The 15751-nt window shown below is 29.1% G+C and overlaps 1 protein-coding gene across 3 annotated transcripts; it reads left to right on the top strand.

Moving 5' to 3' along the window:
• The first annotated feature begins 1179 nt into the window (after positions 1–1179).
• LOC111038384 (nose resistant to fluoxetine protein 6-like) lies at positions 1180–15059 on the top strand. 3 transcript variants are annotated; one of them, XM_022321455.1, is made up of 14 exons: positions 1247–1378; positions 1496–2006; positions 5479–5699; positions 7094–7311; positions 7679–7770; positions 7876–8069; positions 8752–8915; positions 9605–9773; positions 10022–10215; positions 10774–10915; positions 11010–11199; positions 13672–13814; positions 13985–14094; positions 14824–15059. In XM_022321455.1, the coding sequence occupies exons 2-13, from the start codon at positions 1565–1567 to the stop codon at positions 14090–14092; spliced, it is 2277 nt and encodes a 758-aa protein (XP_022177147.1). In that variant the 5' UTR covers positions 1247–1378; positions 1496–1564; the 3' UTR covers positions 14093–14094; positions 14824–15059. The 3 variants fall into 3 exon arrangements, 2 of the variants coding, with proteins under 2 accessions (XP_022177147.1, XP_022177146.1); XM_022321454.1 differs by lacking the exon at positions 14824–15059 and adding an exon at positions 14160–14567 and having other exon boundaries at positions 1249–1378; XR_002604984.1 differs by lacking the exon at positions 14824–15059 and having other exon boundaries at positions 1180–1378; positions 13700–13814.
• The last annotated feature ends 692 nt before the right edge of the window (positions 15060–15751 follow it).

The raw sequence follows: 15751 nt of genomic DNA, 5'->3' as shown, positions 1-15751 counted from the left end.
ATATATATACATATGTATGTAGGTATGTAATAGGTTTACGATGAATATTATAATTTAGTAATTTATTAAACCTTAGGTAAATACAATCAAACATAAACATATTAAACAATTATATTAACATGAACTGTTGCATTTGACTCCATGTTAATATGAAATTGGTTCACAAAAATGGCACAAAGTATTATGAGCAAAAAAATAGCAACTTACAAAAGTCTGTTAAAATATGACATTATTCAGTGATATACTGATATTTGGTGAGATCAAGTTCCAATTGCTATAACCAGCTCAATTAAACCAGTGATCGATAATGGCGTCTAGTATTCTCGTTTTACCACTTCTGATTGTGTTTATAGTGATTTAAAAAACAAGCTCACTCTCATTTTTTCCTTTAATAATTAATTTATTAGAATTCTGATTTTGGATTTTTGGAATTTTTAAATATACTCAAATATCTAATAATTATTCAATTTGATGAATTTGTTTGAACTAGTTAAGGAGAGCCTGGTGAGCTGTGGTGAATGGTGATACAAACTTCTATTTATCAAATAAATATCTCCCTTTTCTGGATAATTTTTTTTTGAAAACGTTGGGTTGCCTCACCAAAAATTGGAATAAGTAGTGTCTCAGATATTAAAACTTTTGTACTACCTAAGGATAATAGTCCTTAAGAATGGTTTACTGTATATAAAATAAATGTAATATTGGATCTAGTTTTTTATACTTGAGCCATTTTTACAAATTATTTATGTTAATAATTGACAGATTAATATTTATCACTAAAATTTTTAAATCATCATTGCCACCAAATCAGATAAGTCAATATTTTCAGAAAAATTATCCATTAAATAATTTAGAGTATTCTCATTAAGTAATACGAAAATCTCAAGAATTTGAAAATATAGTAATTAACTATATATTGACAAATTCGAAAAATCAGGTTTTGAATAACCAAATATTTTAAGAAAACAGGGGTGAGCATATGATCGGTGAATCACCCTGTATAATAATACCATAATACTTTAATTATAGGATTCAACACTATATCATAAGATTATATAAATTTTACTGAACTTTCCATGTCAGCAAAAATTCAAACATTTAACCTAGGAGGCCATTTCAGTTGAACTCTGCCCATCGCCCATCTATTATACTAGTGACAACCAATCGGTGATACACTTAAATAGGTACCTTACGCAAATAATTTGCTTATCAGGTATTTTACAGCTGAAAGTGAACGAAAAAAGCATATATTAATTGATATTATTTTAACGAGTGATCGATCGACCGAAGCCACCTTCGTACATCCTATCATGTGGCTTGTAATTTTTAGGAAACAAATTCCCAACATTCCTCATTAGTTGTTCAGACGGAAATAACGGTAGGTATAATATTGTACGCGTCATCAAAGTTGTTGTGAATATATTATAATACTATATTTGTTGATATTATAGTCGTTTATTATTTAATATCAATTTTTTTTTTTTTTGTTGTGCAGAAGAAAAATTATAACTGTGCTCCTGTGGCAAGTACATCGAATTTATCGACCACATAGGAAAAAGGAACGATGATGTGGAGAAGAAATAAATTGTATTCTAAAAGGATTAATATGTCCACCACGATTGTCATCGGACTGCTCACGATTTTGTTGGCCACCCAATCATCCAACGGCCAAGCCGACCGAAATCCCTCAGCGACAATCACGAACTGTCAAGAAGAACGATTTCCCTCAATGGCGGTCGCAGAGTGTCAAGTCGGTGAAAATCCCACAGTGGAGTCTCTGAACGATAAAGTCGACCAAATTCCAGCAGTGGAGGTGGTGGACAATCAAGTCAGCCGAATTTCTCCAGTGGCACAAGCGGAGAGTCTGTCAGGATCGTGGATATCTGAGCTGTTTTACCAGGCACTGGTTAATTTTACAGTTCGACACGTCGGCAGCTCCGCTTGCAGGGCCCAATCCGACATGTATGACAGACATTTGAAGAACCACACTAGTTGGGCTGTCAGAAGTGAGTACTCGCTCTGATTATGTTGGCTAAATGTACAATTACCAAATATTGTAGTACCCATACCATTACAATACAATATAAAATCCCAAAAATTATAGTATCAAATTCATTTAAAATGGTTTTTAATTTAATTTAAATATTTATATTAATATTAGGTACAGGATATTATACATTAGTACATGACATGCATAAAAAAGTGTTTATTTAATAATAAAAAAAAAATAATAATAAAATTGCTGATTGAATTTGAATTTTCTATACTTAATGCCATTCACCTGAAACATTTTTTATACATTTTAGAAATAAATAACTTACAAACAACTTAAATAGTTATCCAGCAATCGCCTTATTTTATTGATGTGCATACAACCTATGTACAAAAACAAATTTTTTTTTAAACATTTCTTCCGTCTGCAATTGACAGAATTTGATTAAAAATACTGGGAAATGAACTAATAAATAAAAATGTGACCTAAAAATGACCTCAACAATTAAAAATGTCAAAAAATGCAAAATAAAAGTTGCATAAATGGATTCGTAGTTACATAATTCAAATTATGTACTTACAAAGCTACGTTTCATAATCACCAAAAAAAAATGCACTTTCCTACAAATTCACAGCCCTACTTATTACTAATATCCGCATTATAATATGTATAACTTTAATTAACCCTAAGGAGGCTATTAATGAGTTAAAAAATTAAATTTGCTTAAATTTTTAAACTTAACTACTTAACTTATCTAATGCACTTAATGAATGACAATTTAATTAGATTAATTGTCCACTTTAATTACTTTTGCAATAACATATAGGTACACGTTAAATTAAAACATGTTTAAGACTGGATAAAACAAAAAATAATTTAAATATTTTTTTATTTTTTTATTTAATCACGCTGTAGAAAATTATTCTAAATTAAGATAAGTAAATAGTTCGATAACTGCGTAGATATATAAATTTATTTGCCTAAACTAGGAATCACCAAATGGACAACTTTTTCCGGCCGCTGACAAGAAAACAAAAGTAAAAACTTTAAATATCATACGTTGTGCTGTTGCAATTCATCATGTTTGTTCTTTAGTATATTTTTTTTTTACACAACAAAAAACACAATTTACTCAACAATTTCCAGATTCCTACCGTGGCCCTTCAAAAATATTTATTGGTGACCTCTGACTTAAAATATTTTAGTGCAATAATAAGAATTGATGAAATAATAAAAAATGGATACCTAGTAATTAAAAACATTTGATAGTTTCATAATAGTTGTAATGAATGTATTGATTAATACTAATGTGTGACCTGGATGATACTTAATAAATTAATGAACTTGTTTTTAACTGACTTAAGCCAATATTTTTTCTATATGAATTTTAAACTTTTAGAGTTAAATACTATATTATCGATGTGATAACTTTATTATTATTAATTGATATATAGTATTAACTATATTAAGTTACATAACTAATCAATGTGATGTACATTTATTTAACTAAGCTATAACTCAATTTAATTGCAAACTTTTATTAAATATTTATGACAAGTATAGTAATTACATATTCTCGAGCATAATGCTATATAAAAAAAAAATTGTCTTGTAAAACCTAAATGGCTAAATTAGAACTTGAAACAGGATCAGCGATGTATTATTTCAGGACCCTTTTTCCCTCCCCAAATGTCTATTAGGAAAATAAACGTCATCTATCTGAGAGTCTTGCATCCCTGACATCTTCAGGATAGCCACCGCCCACCGGCTTACATAATCAGAATCCAGGTTACATTGCCATATATTATAATTAAGGAATTTATGCTTTTTCTAATTTTTATAACTGATGGTTTAAGTTATACGCGATCAATGGTGATTTAAAACTAACAAAACTTAGATTCTGAGCGGAGAGATAAAAATATTGGTTTTGCAATGATGATGACGTGTGTTTTTTTATAACTTTTGTGTCGGTATCTTTTCCGCGGGAAAAGTAAATCTAGTTGGTGCATTTAGGAGGTCCACATTTAAAACCACACATTTCAAAAGGGCCAGGAAAAACAAACCAAAATTGGTGTTTGACAAGATGGTTTTGGGTTATGGTGTAGGTAACTCTAAAAAAAATTACCGTAGATACATGAATGTTCACTGAATGTTTATATAATCATTTTCTATTCACCATACAATTTTCAAAATATTTTGACTCATGTTGAGCTATTTATAGGCATATGCAAATATGATTTTTATTAATTTTTTAAATTAATGTCTGTAAAAAGTTGCTGTTGTGCCTTGACAATTTAATAACTAAGCTCCTGTTGTATTGTTACAAAACAGTTGGAAAATATTAAAAATACATAGACAATGATAGTTTACCTACTGATAATATTACGTAACTGTTGAACTATAACTATTAATACAAGCTAATTAAAAACAAAAAGAACCTACTGGTAATATAATTTGCAAATTGTGATCCACACACCGTTATAAATACAGTTGAGATCGGCTACAATGTGTTTCAAAAGCTAACTAGTTTTTCTCGTTGTAACCAGTAACTCATTTTAATATACCTACGAATAGACTGAGGGTTCATTGTAACTGTTTGGAAACGGGAAAATCTAAAATACAAACAATTTTATTTTACTTATAATCGAGGTTCAAACAGAATTCATTAAGAACCTATTTATTAAAATTGAAGATTGAATACTTTATTTATGAATATTTATAAACATATATTAGGTGCTTAAAACAAGTCAGAATATTTTCATCCACTTGAGTTTAATTTCTTAACATTTTCTTTGTTTTGTGGAATGTTTAGTGTAACCAAAGTTTCTAATAAAAACATCGCTTTCCTCTCAATTTTTTACGAGTTCTCGATGCACCACGATTTTCAGATATTGATGGCGTTGTTCTAAAATCACCATAAAGCTCATTGGCATTATTATCTTGTTCAATTATTCGATGCTGGTCATGGCATTTTTAATTATATTTTCTTCATTCGTCGCAAATAAATTATGGGCAATAGCGACTTACTCGTAGTAACCGGTTATACAATTCGTCTTATTTTACTATTGCAGCTGATATTTTGCCATAATTTTTATTCCTTACTAGCTGTAAACGTCTATTTTAACGTACAATCATATTATATAGTCTCGTGCCGATGATCGAATGTTTTGCTCGTTCTAAACAGTATATCATTCTAACCGATTCTCGTCGTGGTGTTTTTTTACTATCCGCATGTTATGTACCTCATGCTGAAAAAAACCTAGCGCCTATGCATTTATTTCAGTTCATGTTCAAACGCTGATTATAATGCATACCTCTCTTCCCACCCTCTAGTCAGTTATTGGTTGGTTATAAATGTATTTTTATGCGAGTATTATCGTTAATTGTAAGTTATATGACTGCTGAGACTAATCATAATTGTTTTCAAATATAAACATAGCAAATTGTTTTGAAACACATTAGTCATGATCACTATTATTTTTCAGTGGCGGAATCCTGGACCCGATATCCGACTGGAATATTAGCGGGCAACCAATATCACATGGGAATTTACGACGAATGTGTAGACGTGCGTCATCCTGTGATAGGACAGTATTGCTTGTCCGAAATAAATCTAAGCTCATTGACGGGCAAGGATTACAGCTTCAACAAAACGAACGATCTAGATGATTTCGGTAATAAAAATGCCTTGAAAACAATACTCGGGGTACGTGCATCGAATTCCTACTATTAATTGATTTTTTCAGTCAAAAATAAAAGTACCTTTATAATTACAAAATGGTACATAAATACATAATATACTGCTCTTTCTTACACTTTTTTATGACGAAATTAAATTCTGAGTAATATGTATATCTTAATATAGTTTTATATATTATTGCAATAAACGTTAAAAAATTTAGTATAAATCATAATAATAGGTAACATGATTTTGAATACGTTTAAAAATGTCTGAAGGTTTCGAATATTAAATAGTTACTAATACTTACTAGAGAATAACGACTTAATAATTTTTATTTTGAACTTATAGATACATAGGCTAAAAAAAATACTTTTGATCTTGAAAAATTGCGGATCCCTTATATTATAGAAGTAATTATTTTTGAAAATAAGTCATATCGGTGACCATGAACATGGCCTGGGGAATCTTAATCTTAATTTCTAAACATACTATTGCTACTTAGTACTTACACTACATTTTACTAAACTAAAGATAAAATTACATTTATTAAAATCATTGTTATTACCGATTGAGGTTTTACAGTATAGTATTATAATGAGTATCATAAAATGTTAAGTCCTGTTGTTTTGTAATAAAATATGGACTTTTTTATGTATACATGTCCGTGTATTACTGCAGGAGATGACTTTTGAGCTGAAATCCGTGTTTTTTTGTCAATTATCATTTTGGTTTTAACTACTTTTAAGCAAGCTTCTGCTTGATATTCTTTAAGCACTGCAACATAATATACAAATATAAGCCAATTGGCTCGTTCATAAGGGTGGTTGTCATCTGGAGTCAAGTGTAATAGAAACTAGTTCATAAAATGCATCTGAAATGCCAGTAGATTTAAATGTGAAATTTCAAATTAAAATTTATAGTGTAAGGGGTACAATATTGTATCACAAAATAAAATTTAGTTTTGCGCTTTTATCCCACTGCTAAGATAAAAAAATTATACGATTTGCGCTTTAGGGTATCATCGGGTTTTGCTTTGGTGTCCGGTGGGTCATAACTATTAGATGCAAATATTATTATATACAATAATAAAAAGCAGATATTAAGACCCAATAGTATCAAAATATTCCCATTGACAAGGCACATATTATCGCTGATAACTGAATAATATAACTTATAAGGTAAAATTAATCATATTCTATAACTATAGCGATTACGAAAGTAAAACAATATACTGCATCCTTTCAACGTATTTACCATAATAGGACAAGTTTATAATTTAAATTTAGAACCTCTAAATATATCCATTATTTATATTTTTTATGATTGACCAGTCCGTGCAGGTGGACCGGTCAACCGCTCTGCCTTACCTACAACTGGGCTAGTCCACCCCTGATTATTACTTACTTTAACCGTTTCAGTGGGGTGATTATATGGACAAAGTGAAACGAAACAGACTTCATTTAGGAATATGCATTCCGGATGCATGTTCGGCATTAGACCTTCAAACTTCATTGCAAAATGAACTGGACAGGGTGCTCACGCCAGAAAATATCAAGGCCGCCGTGAAGGTGGATCCGATAATGTGCACGGTTAGAGGAGACATGTATCCCTATAACGCATCATACTACAGGACCAGGTCATTCCATATTATTATTACTTAAGTTTTATTATTAATGCCCGATGTCAATACAATTCACATCTACGATTAACAATCTTTGAATTTCAAGTCAACAATTTTTTCCTTAAAAATATGTTAGATGTAGCTGACGTTTTTGGAGATAGTATATCGGACGTATCAATGTGTATCCACAAAGTTATCGAAATAATAAGACGGTGTTAAGATTGTACCATTGATTATAAAATACTTAATGTATAAAATAGTTTTGTAAATTGTATTTATAGTCAATGCTATTAGGTACCTATAGTAAATTACTCAGTATACATGTAATAGTAAAATATTTTACTTGTTCATCCGTTTGTGACTTATTATGATATTGTTCTAGAATGTTTTTTTTAATGCTCTTTTTTATTTGTTGCGGCACAACGTTGTACCATTACATAAGAATATCATACAATAAAAATCCTAAAAAAACCAGTAAGTGATAGTGATTTCACGGAGATTATAATTTTTTGTTTGTATAATCATCAATGTGCATTAAAATATTTATTATTATAATATATTTTACATTAATATCTACAGGTGGAAGTTTCGGTTCATTTTGTGATACATTCTCATTTATTGATTCAATCAAAGACTTGTTAAAATTCGATAAGGACAACGAACTGAATTCTCTCTATGGATTTAAAGTGATAATGATGATAAACGTTATAATGGGTCACAGATTATTTTATATATTTGGAAATCCCATGAGTAACCCTAAATTATTAGAAAGTGTAAGTCACGAAAATATTTCTGAAACGAAATTACCTAGAAATTATTAGAAATGTTGTTGCATGTTGGAGATTTTTAAATTTTAACCTGTCAAAAGTTTAAACTAGATTCAATATCCTATTAGAAACTACCCTTAATGTTGAAAATCAAATTGACAATAAATTATTGAAAAAAAAATTCAATAAAAAGCTTTAAAATGTAATGCAAAGTTTATAACCAGTGGATAAATCCACTGAAGATTGTTTTAATGAAATTAAAAAAAATTGAGTAAGTGGATGTCGCTCCGCTCTACAGTAGGTTGCACAAGTGGATCACTGTAATACATGGTGTTAAATTGGTATTCAATGACATAAAATCATTGTATACGAAAAACGATTCTGAGCAAAGACGGTTTGTCAGCCTATAATATTACCTAGTAATTTGATATGTTTTTTTCACATTTATTTATTAAAATTTATTGGTTGGTAGCACATCATTATTACATGTTGTGGAATTTTAAACTATAGATTCAATTTTCTTCCCAAAACAACCTTAAGTTATAAAGTCAAAGCATTATTTCAATTGATTATCGTAATACATACACAATAATACCATTTGAAATGAATACATTCATCGCTCTGTTCAAAATCGAAATTAAATTAGACAAAGTCCACATCATAGTATTAATCTTTTCAACAATTTCAGGCATATCACAATGGTCCTGATCTTTTATTGACTATGGCAAACGTGATCGATCCATTTTTTTTCATAAGCGGTTATATCATGTATGTGAACATTTCTCGGCCATCTAAAAAAGTTGAAGTAGGAATCAAAAAAATCACATCGCCAATTATCAACCGAGTGTTAAGGTGAGTAACAATGACTCATTTAAAAGTCAATACAATTTTTCCGAAAAGAATAATGTTCGTCTACGAGAAATCAATGATTACCATCTCACTGTACCACACTCTATTTTTTTAGAGAAAAACCAGGGTGAAATGTTTGGCGCCTTCATCAAGTCTATTACAAATATATTGTTTTCAAAATATTTCCTTCTGAATCTCGTATTCTTCTATTTTTCAAAACATTTTTTAATTCAACACCCACCACAAATTGTTTCGTTTTTGATTTTATATAGTACCTATAGATTTCCACTAGGTATTTAATCAAGTTTTTTTTAAACTTCACACGTATTTTCATTTTGAATGACATGTCCATACAAATAACACATATAGTTGAATAATAATAATAATAATAATAATAATAATAAAATAATACAAAGAATCATTTTAACTTATAGTGTACGTATAATCCATACGATTCACAATAAATTACAGACTATAATATTCTTAATCGCAAAATATTAAAGTATATAATATTATACAGTTAATTCCGATATAATGCAATTTGATAAAGTATAATGAGTAGATGTTGGTAAATTGGTAGAAGTCTAGCATACTTAACCACCAAAATTGCGGTAGACAGCTGCACATTAGTCTAGTACATGAAGTTTTTATCAAATTATTGTGTATAATAATTATATACTATCGACCTGTAGAATGTTACCGGCGTATTGCGCGATGATGGCGATCACAGCGCATATCGTACCTCACCTCGGGGACGGACCGTTGTGGCCAAAAATAATATGGGAAGAATCTGAAATTTGCAAAAATTATTGGTGGACCAATTTATTGTTCATAAACAATTTTCTCGAAACCAAATACGCAGTAAGACGTGACTACCTATATTATATTATTTTTATTTAATCGATTATTACAATATTAATTTATTATATACACTATAACCAGTGTAGTTTATTTGTGTGTTATTTTTTTTTTTTGATCTCCTAGGTATATAGTTTATAAAGCTCCCGTATACATGTAAATTATAATATTATAGTATATACCATGCATGTAATACAATTATATACAGACTTAAAATAATACCCACTCACATTTCTATAATAATATTACAGTGCCTCATAATTAACTACTACGTGTCGTGCGACGTTCAGTTTTTCACAGTTGGAGTGATAATTGTTTATGCTTACATGAAAAACTCCAAACTCGGAATTCGATTACTTGGTATAGTACTTGCTTTTTCGGTATCCGTGCCGTTTGTAGTCACTTTTATAACGAAAAGAAAAGGAATGGACATATTCTATGTTCCGTAAGTCTTATTTAAAATTATTAATATAGTATGTACTCAATCGTAAGGTCAAATAACTATAATAGTACCTTTTTTTTCCTCGTTTAAACCGACAGCAAAATGATGTTTAGAATAACATGAAAATTATGAATACAATAATGGTTGCTTCACGTTACAAAATAAAAATAATAATTTTATACTTGAACATAAGAAATATTCAGGTTAGGTTCAGAAATTGTGGATGATTATTTCATATTTATTTCCTGATTTGGGGGAGGATTTTAGAACGATATACCTACTATTATAATGTGATTGTTAATAAGTGCTTAAAAAAACATTCAGTAAATAAACAGGTGAATGGTAAATCTATTAAAATAAACCTATCTATAATAACAAAATAAAATAAAACAATACCTATCAAATATAAACTTTTTTGTTAGGCGTTATAGACGCCAATAAATTATTTGACTGTATTTTGTATACAACTAGATTCACTAAAAGTTATTATCTGATTACTATATATTTTTGTCGTATTGATGACTATATTATATAGGAAATAATTAATTAATTATTCTTCAGGTATATAGAAAGTATAAGATCTTGCATAACCGTAAATGAGTCGTACAGATCAAGCTACATGAGAGCCACACCTTTCTTTACTGGTTTAGCCACGAGTTTTATCGTGGAAAAGTTGAAGGAAAACAAAGTGAAATTTTCCCGTGTAAGTGCCTTTATTATTTACCAACGTTCGTGCTCATCGTGCAATTTAACATTTGAAAAAAACTGAATTTCATTAATTCCGTGTATACTTATAGATCACTGTCTACGGTGGAACATTCATTGTTTTCATGGTTTGTCTTCAAACTCAGCTCTACGGTGTAAATTTGTACCCTCAACATAGACCTTATTATCCGTTGGAACATGCTTTGTACTCAGTCGTCACTCATTGTACGTGGGCAGTATGGGGCATGTGGTGTTGCATTTGTTTGTTCACGACTGGATATGGTAATCTAAATTGTATTATAATAATAAGTACCTAGGTCTATGATTTTATTGACCTAAAAAAATGAATCTAAAATAACTTAAACATGACAAAAATTACATCAAAATATAACAAAAATGCATAGTAAATAATAATTAATAAATATTAATTATTAATTGGTACAAAATTATTTAAATTAAATATTACAAAAAAATATTTAAAGAAAGATTTTGATTATTTATTAATAGCCCATAAGTATTACTGTTGAATGTTTAAAATGCTCTAAAATAAATAAAATAACAAAATATTTTAAAATTATTACTAAATTTTGTAAAATCGTAAGATTAAAAATAATATCTAGATTTTAACAAAGTATAAAAAATGACCCAAAACTCTAAAAAGTACAAAAAATGCAAAATAAAAACTATTTATCTGAACTCATAGATAGATAACGAAATCAAATTTTGTGCTTGAAAAGCTATATCCAGTATATCATAGAAAAAAAATTCAAAATCCTATACTATCCTAGCCCTTATAATAAGTCTTAGGCAGTTTATTGACATGTTTTATAAATGTTACAGGTAATGTGCAAAAGTGGGTAATTGGTATTGATAAATATTACCCATTAATGAACAAACTATGTTGACTTTTGTTTTTGCATATTATCTATACTCTTGATTCTGTTAGTTTACACATGAAAATGGTTAGTCATCTATTAAATCATTTTAATAATAATATATTATAATTATTATTTACTATTGTATTAACTAATTGTTATTACTTGTTATTGTTAGTAGTATACCAAATGCCAACTGTTCTTACCATTGGCATTGCGCAGGGGGGTAGGTGCTAACGGACTAAAGCCCTCCTAAAAAGAATTAATTATCAAGTTTCAATTGTAAAGTCAACTAGTTAACAGTTAATTCAAATTCATATACGTTTTAATATACTCGCTAAGCCTTCATAAATTAAAAATGGGCCCTATATTGGAAAGTATTCAGGTACAAAATTAATTTTCCGCAAAATTTTTCGACAATTAAAAACAACCTATAGGTACCTAATAGACTACTAGAGTCTTAGGGACTCAGGGTATAAAATTCGATGCAGTCTCGTATCATCTTAAACTTAATAATATTAGTTAAACACAATATTATAAGCCGTGTAACTAAACTGTAATGCGGATTTTATAAAATGTACAGCTGGTAGTCAAATATTGTGAATTATTGTTTCATCGGTTTTATTATGTTAGATTATTAAAGGCACAAACGTATCTTATTTCATAATATAAGCGTATATATAACATTCAACTATTTAATACCTACTTAAACGCTAACATATAAGTAGAGCTAGTATTTTAATGACCTAAAAAATACGCAAAAATGCACTAAAAAAAAATGTAAAAATGACCAAAAAATGTACTTGGACGAACGAAAAAAAATTAATTTTAAAATAAATTTTACTATTAATTATTATTAATTCATTTTTGATATTACACAAAAAAGCTAAAAATTTGTTTCAAGAAGTAAATTAAACAAATATGTATATTCAAATTTGAGTTGACTTGTGAGTTTAATTAATTATATTACTTTTCGATTCATGCCCACTTTGCCTAATCCCAATTCGCCGACAACTCAGTTTACCGACAAATATACCAGTTTTTAAATATTTTTCATATTATTTTATTAATATAGTTTTAATTTTTCCCATTCGCCGACAAGTGAGAATAATTTTATCGTAAACGGGTATAACAGCGATAATATTATGGTATGTTGTCGATATAAGTTCAAAGGTACTATTTATACAAGGGTACTATAGGTACTAATTTAGATTACCTACACAACACACATTAAAAAACTTAAAATAAACTAAAATTAGTTTAAATACTCAAATTGAATATAATGTTTGTAAAAATGAGCTTAAAAATGCAATGAAATGCTTTTAACACAAAAAATTCAAAAAATTCAAAAAAATTCAAAAAAATGCAAAATAAAAATCACACATTCTAAATGATTGTATTACGAAACCGTTTTTGTTTTTGGTTAAAACTGTATACCACTTAAAGAAAAAAAAAATGCGAAAGTCACCAAAATCTTAGCTCTACTTATTCCTATTCATTGTGCCATGGTGTGGAGCAGTGGCTGACCGCAGTCACGTAAAAGTGCTGAAATCACGCTACGCCCGGCATCTCAAACTCCCGGATGCGTGACCACTCGGGTTTTTAGCGACGAAACATAGCACACATACCTACAAGATACCACGTATTACAAACTTACCAACTCAAAAACCTAATAAAAATAACCCACTACCATACCATCATCTACCCCACACCCAATGGCCTATGTGGCCGTGGGTTCTCCCTAAAAAAAAAAAACGGAATGAATTAAATTCGAATGATACATAAGCGCATAATATTGTGTTATGGTGCATAATTTATTCAGAATTATAATTAATGACTGATAGGTGATATTATATTATTCAAACCCTGCATTTTACAGGTCACCTTACATACTTATTTAACAACAGACTTACAGTGGTTTTGGGAAGACTCTCGTACTCAGTTTTTTTGGTGAACATCACTGTCCTTATGATGTCTCATGGTACAATAAGATCACCGTTTTACATTTCGGGCATGTCCGTGGTAAGAAGTCAAAACGACAATTTCGTGTCGGGACATTTTAACTAATGAAAATGTTAAATACAGTAAAATAATTCATATCCATTTTATAATGCACGAAGTCGGATAACGAATTAAAGAGTTCATTATACGGTATAGCATTAATATTGTCTATACTTTATGTGTGGTTTCAGGTGGATGCTTGGATATTCGATATAGTTAAATGTTATGCGGTGGCCTTAGTGTTATACTTGGTGATTGAAGCGCCGTTTAATAAATTGATTAAACGGTGGATTTTATAAGGGTAAAATATATACTTTTTTTATTTCGTATCGTGAATAACTGATGTTTCATCAAATATTTTTTCAGGTAAAGAAGAAAAACTACTTTAAATATAAAAGCTTATTAGTGTCTACTAAGTCATCAATAAAAAATAATTTGATTAGTTTATAGCAACTGCTGCGGTTAAGTCTTATTTAAAAAATATATATAAATAACTGATTAGTGATAACAGTATTAATACTACACGTTTAGGTTTTTAAGATTTTTTAGATTTATGATTTTTCCAAGTGTTTGCACTTAGTTAATAATTTACTTGTGAATGTGGCTTTTAATAATGTTGAACAATCAAAATGTATAAGTATGTTTATTTCTGGCATAATTATTTTACTATTTTTAATACATCAATGTGTATATTGTATTACTTAGCATATATTCAGTAAACCCAAATTATTATTTTCAAGTGGATTACTTGCATTCATCGATGTAAAACTTATTTGTAACTCAATACTTATTATATTATTATAATTTATAATATACTGTATGAGTTACCTCCAAAAATACATATAATACTGCAAATTATATTACTATTAAAAAACATAATATTAGTATAGACGATACATCAGTGTTGTGTTACATAATATGTAAACATCACAATAATATATGTAAACATGCTTAATTATACATAATGAGTTATAGTAGTGTTGCCTAATCAATAGTTAATAAAAGTTATTTTGTAAGGTTACTTTTACAGGCGGACACTGTAAAGGTTAAGTCCGACCACCACGGATCGGAGACAGCTGCTAGCACCGAATCGGTTCCTGAGCCCCCAACCACTGCACAAACCGAATTGGTTTCCGTTCGTTTAATCGCTCCCATTTTCCTTCTACATTGTACAGGCTTATAATAAGACAGTCAACTTAAAAGTGGGCATGGTTAAAAATGTGCGTTAGTGATCGTTGAAGTAGAAGTCAACTAGTCATTACTGAGGTACAAAAAACAAAAAATAAAATAAAATTATAAAATTTAAAATCGTTGATTTGAAAATTTTAAGCAAACTTTTTTCAATTATTCTATTCGTATACATTTCCCATTGATGTATTCAGTCATAGTAATTTTATTATTTTATTGCATATGATATAATATAGAGTAGGTACATTTATATTTTACACTTTCTAATTTCTAATTTGTACCAATTATATCCATATATATGATTTCATATTGCAGAAGAATACTTAAAAATGAAAATTGTAACTAATTGGCGTGGACACACGGGAGAATCGATTTGGCTGAACTTAATAAAATACCTTTTTTAGACGAAAACCAACTCGGCTACTCCCTTCAAGACTGCAGGTTAGGTCGGAGTAAGTGGATTTGTATGTATTTGTATGTACACTTGATTTTATTAAAAGAAATCATAATAGTAATATATAAGGTCCATTTGTCCTACATATTAAAGATATAAATAGTGCAACAATTATATGCATAATTGCATAATCATTTTTAAGTTTTTACCTGACACCTGTAAGGCCACTTGATTAGGAAATATACAAAGGAATGACTTTTGTTTTCTAATTATTATTTATTATTTTATCGTTATATATTAGTTTCATTTGTAGGTAGGTATGCCAATATATTGTATTGCTACAATGTTGAGTTGTTCGTTAATAGTGTGTTTTCAA

Source organism: Myzus persicae, unplaced genomic scaffold (assembly GCF_001856785.1).
Source record: "Myzus persicae strain clone G006 unplaced genomic scaffold, MPER_G0061.0, whole genome shotgun sequence".
Taxonomy (NCBI): domain Eukaryota; kingdom Metazoa; phylum Arthropoda; class Insecta; order Hemiptera; family Aphididae; genus Myzus; species Myzus persicae.
The sequence above is the reverse complement of the archived record's forward strand: the minus strand, read 5'-3'. Positions and strand labels throughout refer to the sequence as shown.

What these genes read in the sequence shown, in the direction of transcription:
- LOC111038384 (XM_022321455.1), top strand. Translation starts at nt 1,565, where the DNA reads ATGATGTGGAGAAGAAATAAATTGTATTCTAAAAGGATTAATATGTCC. An exon ending in TTCTCGAAACCAAATACGCA is followed by an intron (nt 9,774 to 10,021) that starts GTAAGACGTGAC and finishes ATAATATTACAG; the next exon opens with TGCCTCATAATTAACTACTA. An exon ending in ACATTTCGGGCATGTCCGTG is followed by an intron (nt 13,815 to 13,984) that starts GTAAGAAGTCAA and finishes GTGTGGTTTCAG; the next exon opens with GTGGATGCTTGGATATTCGA.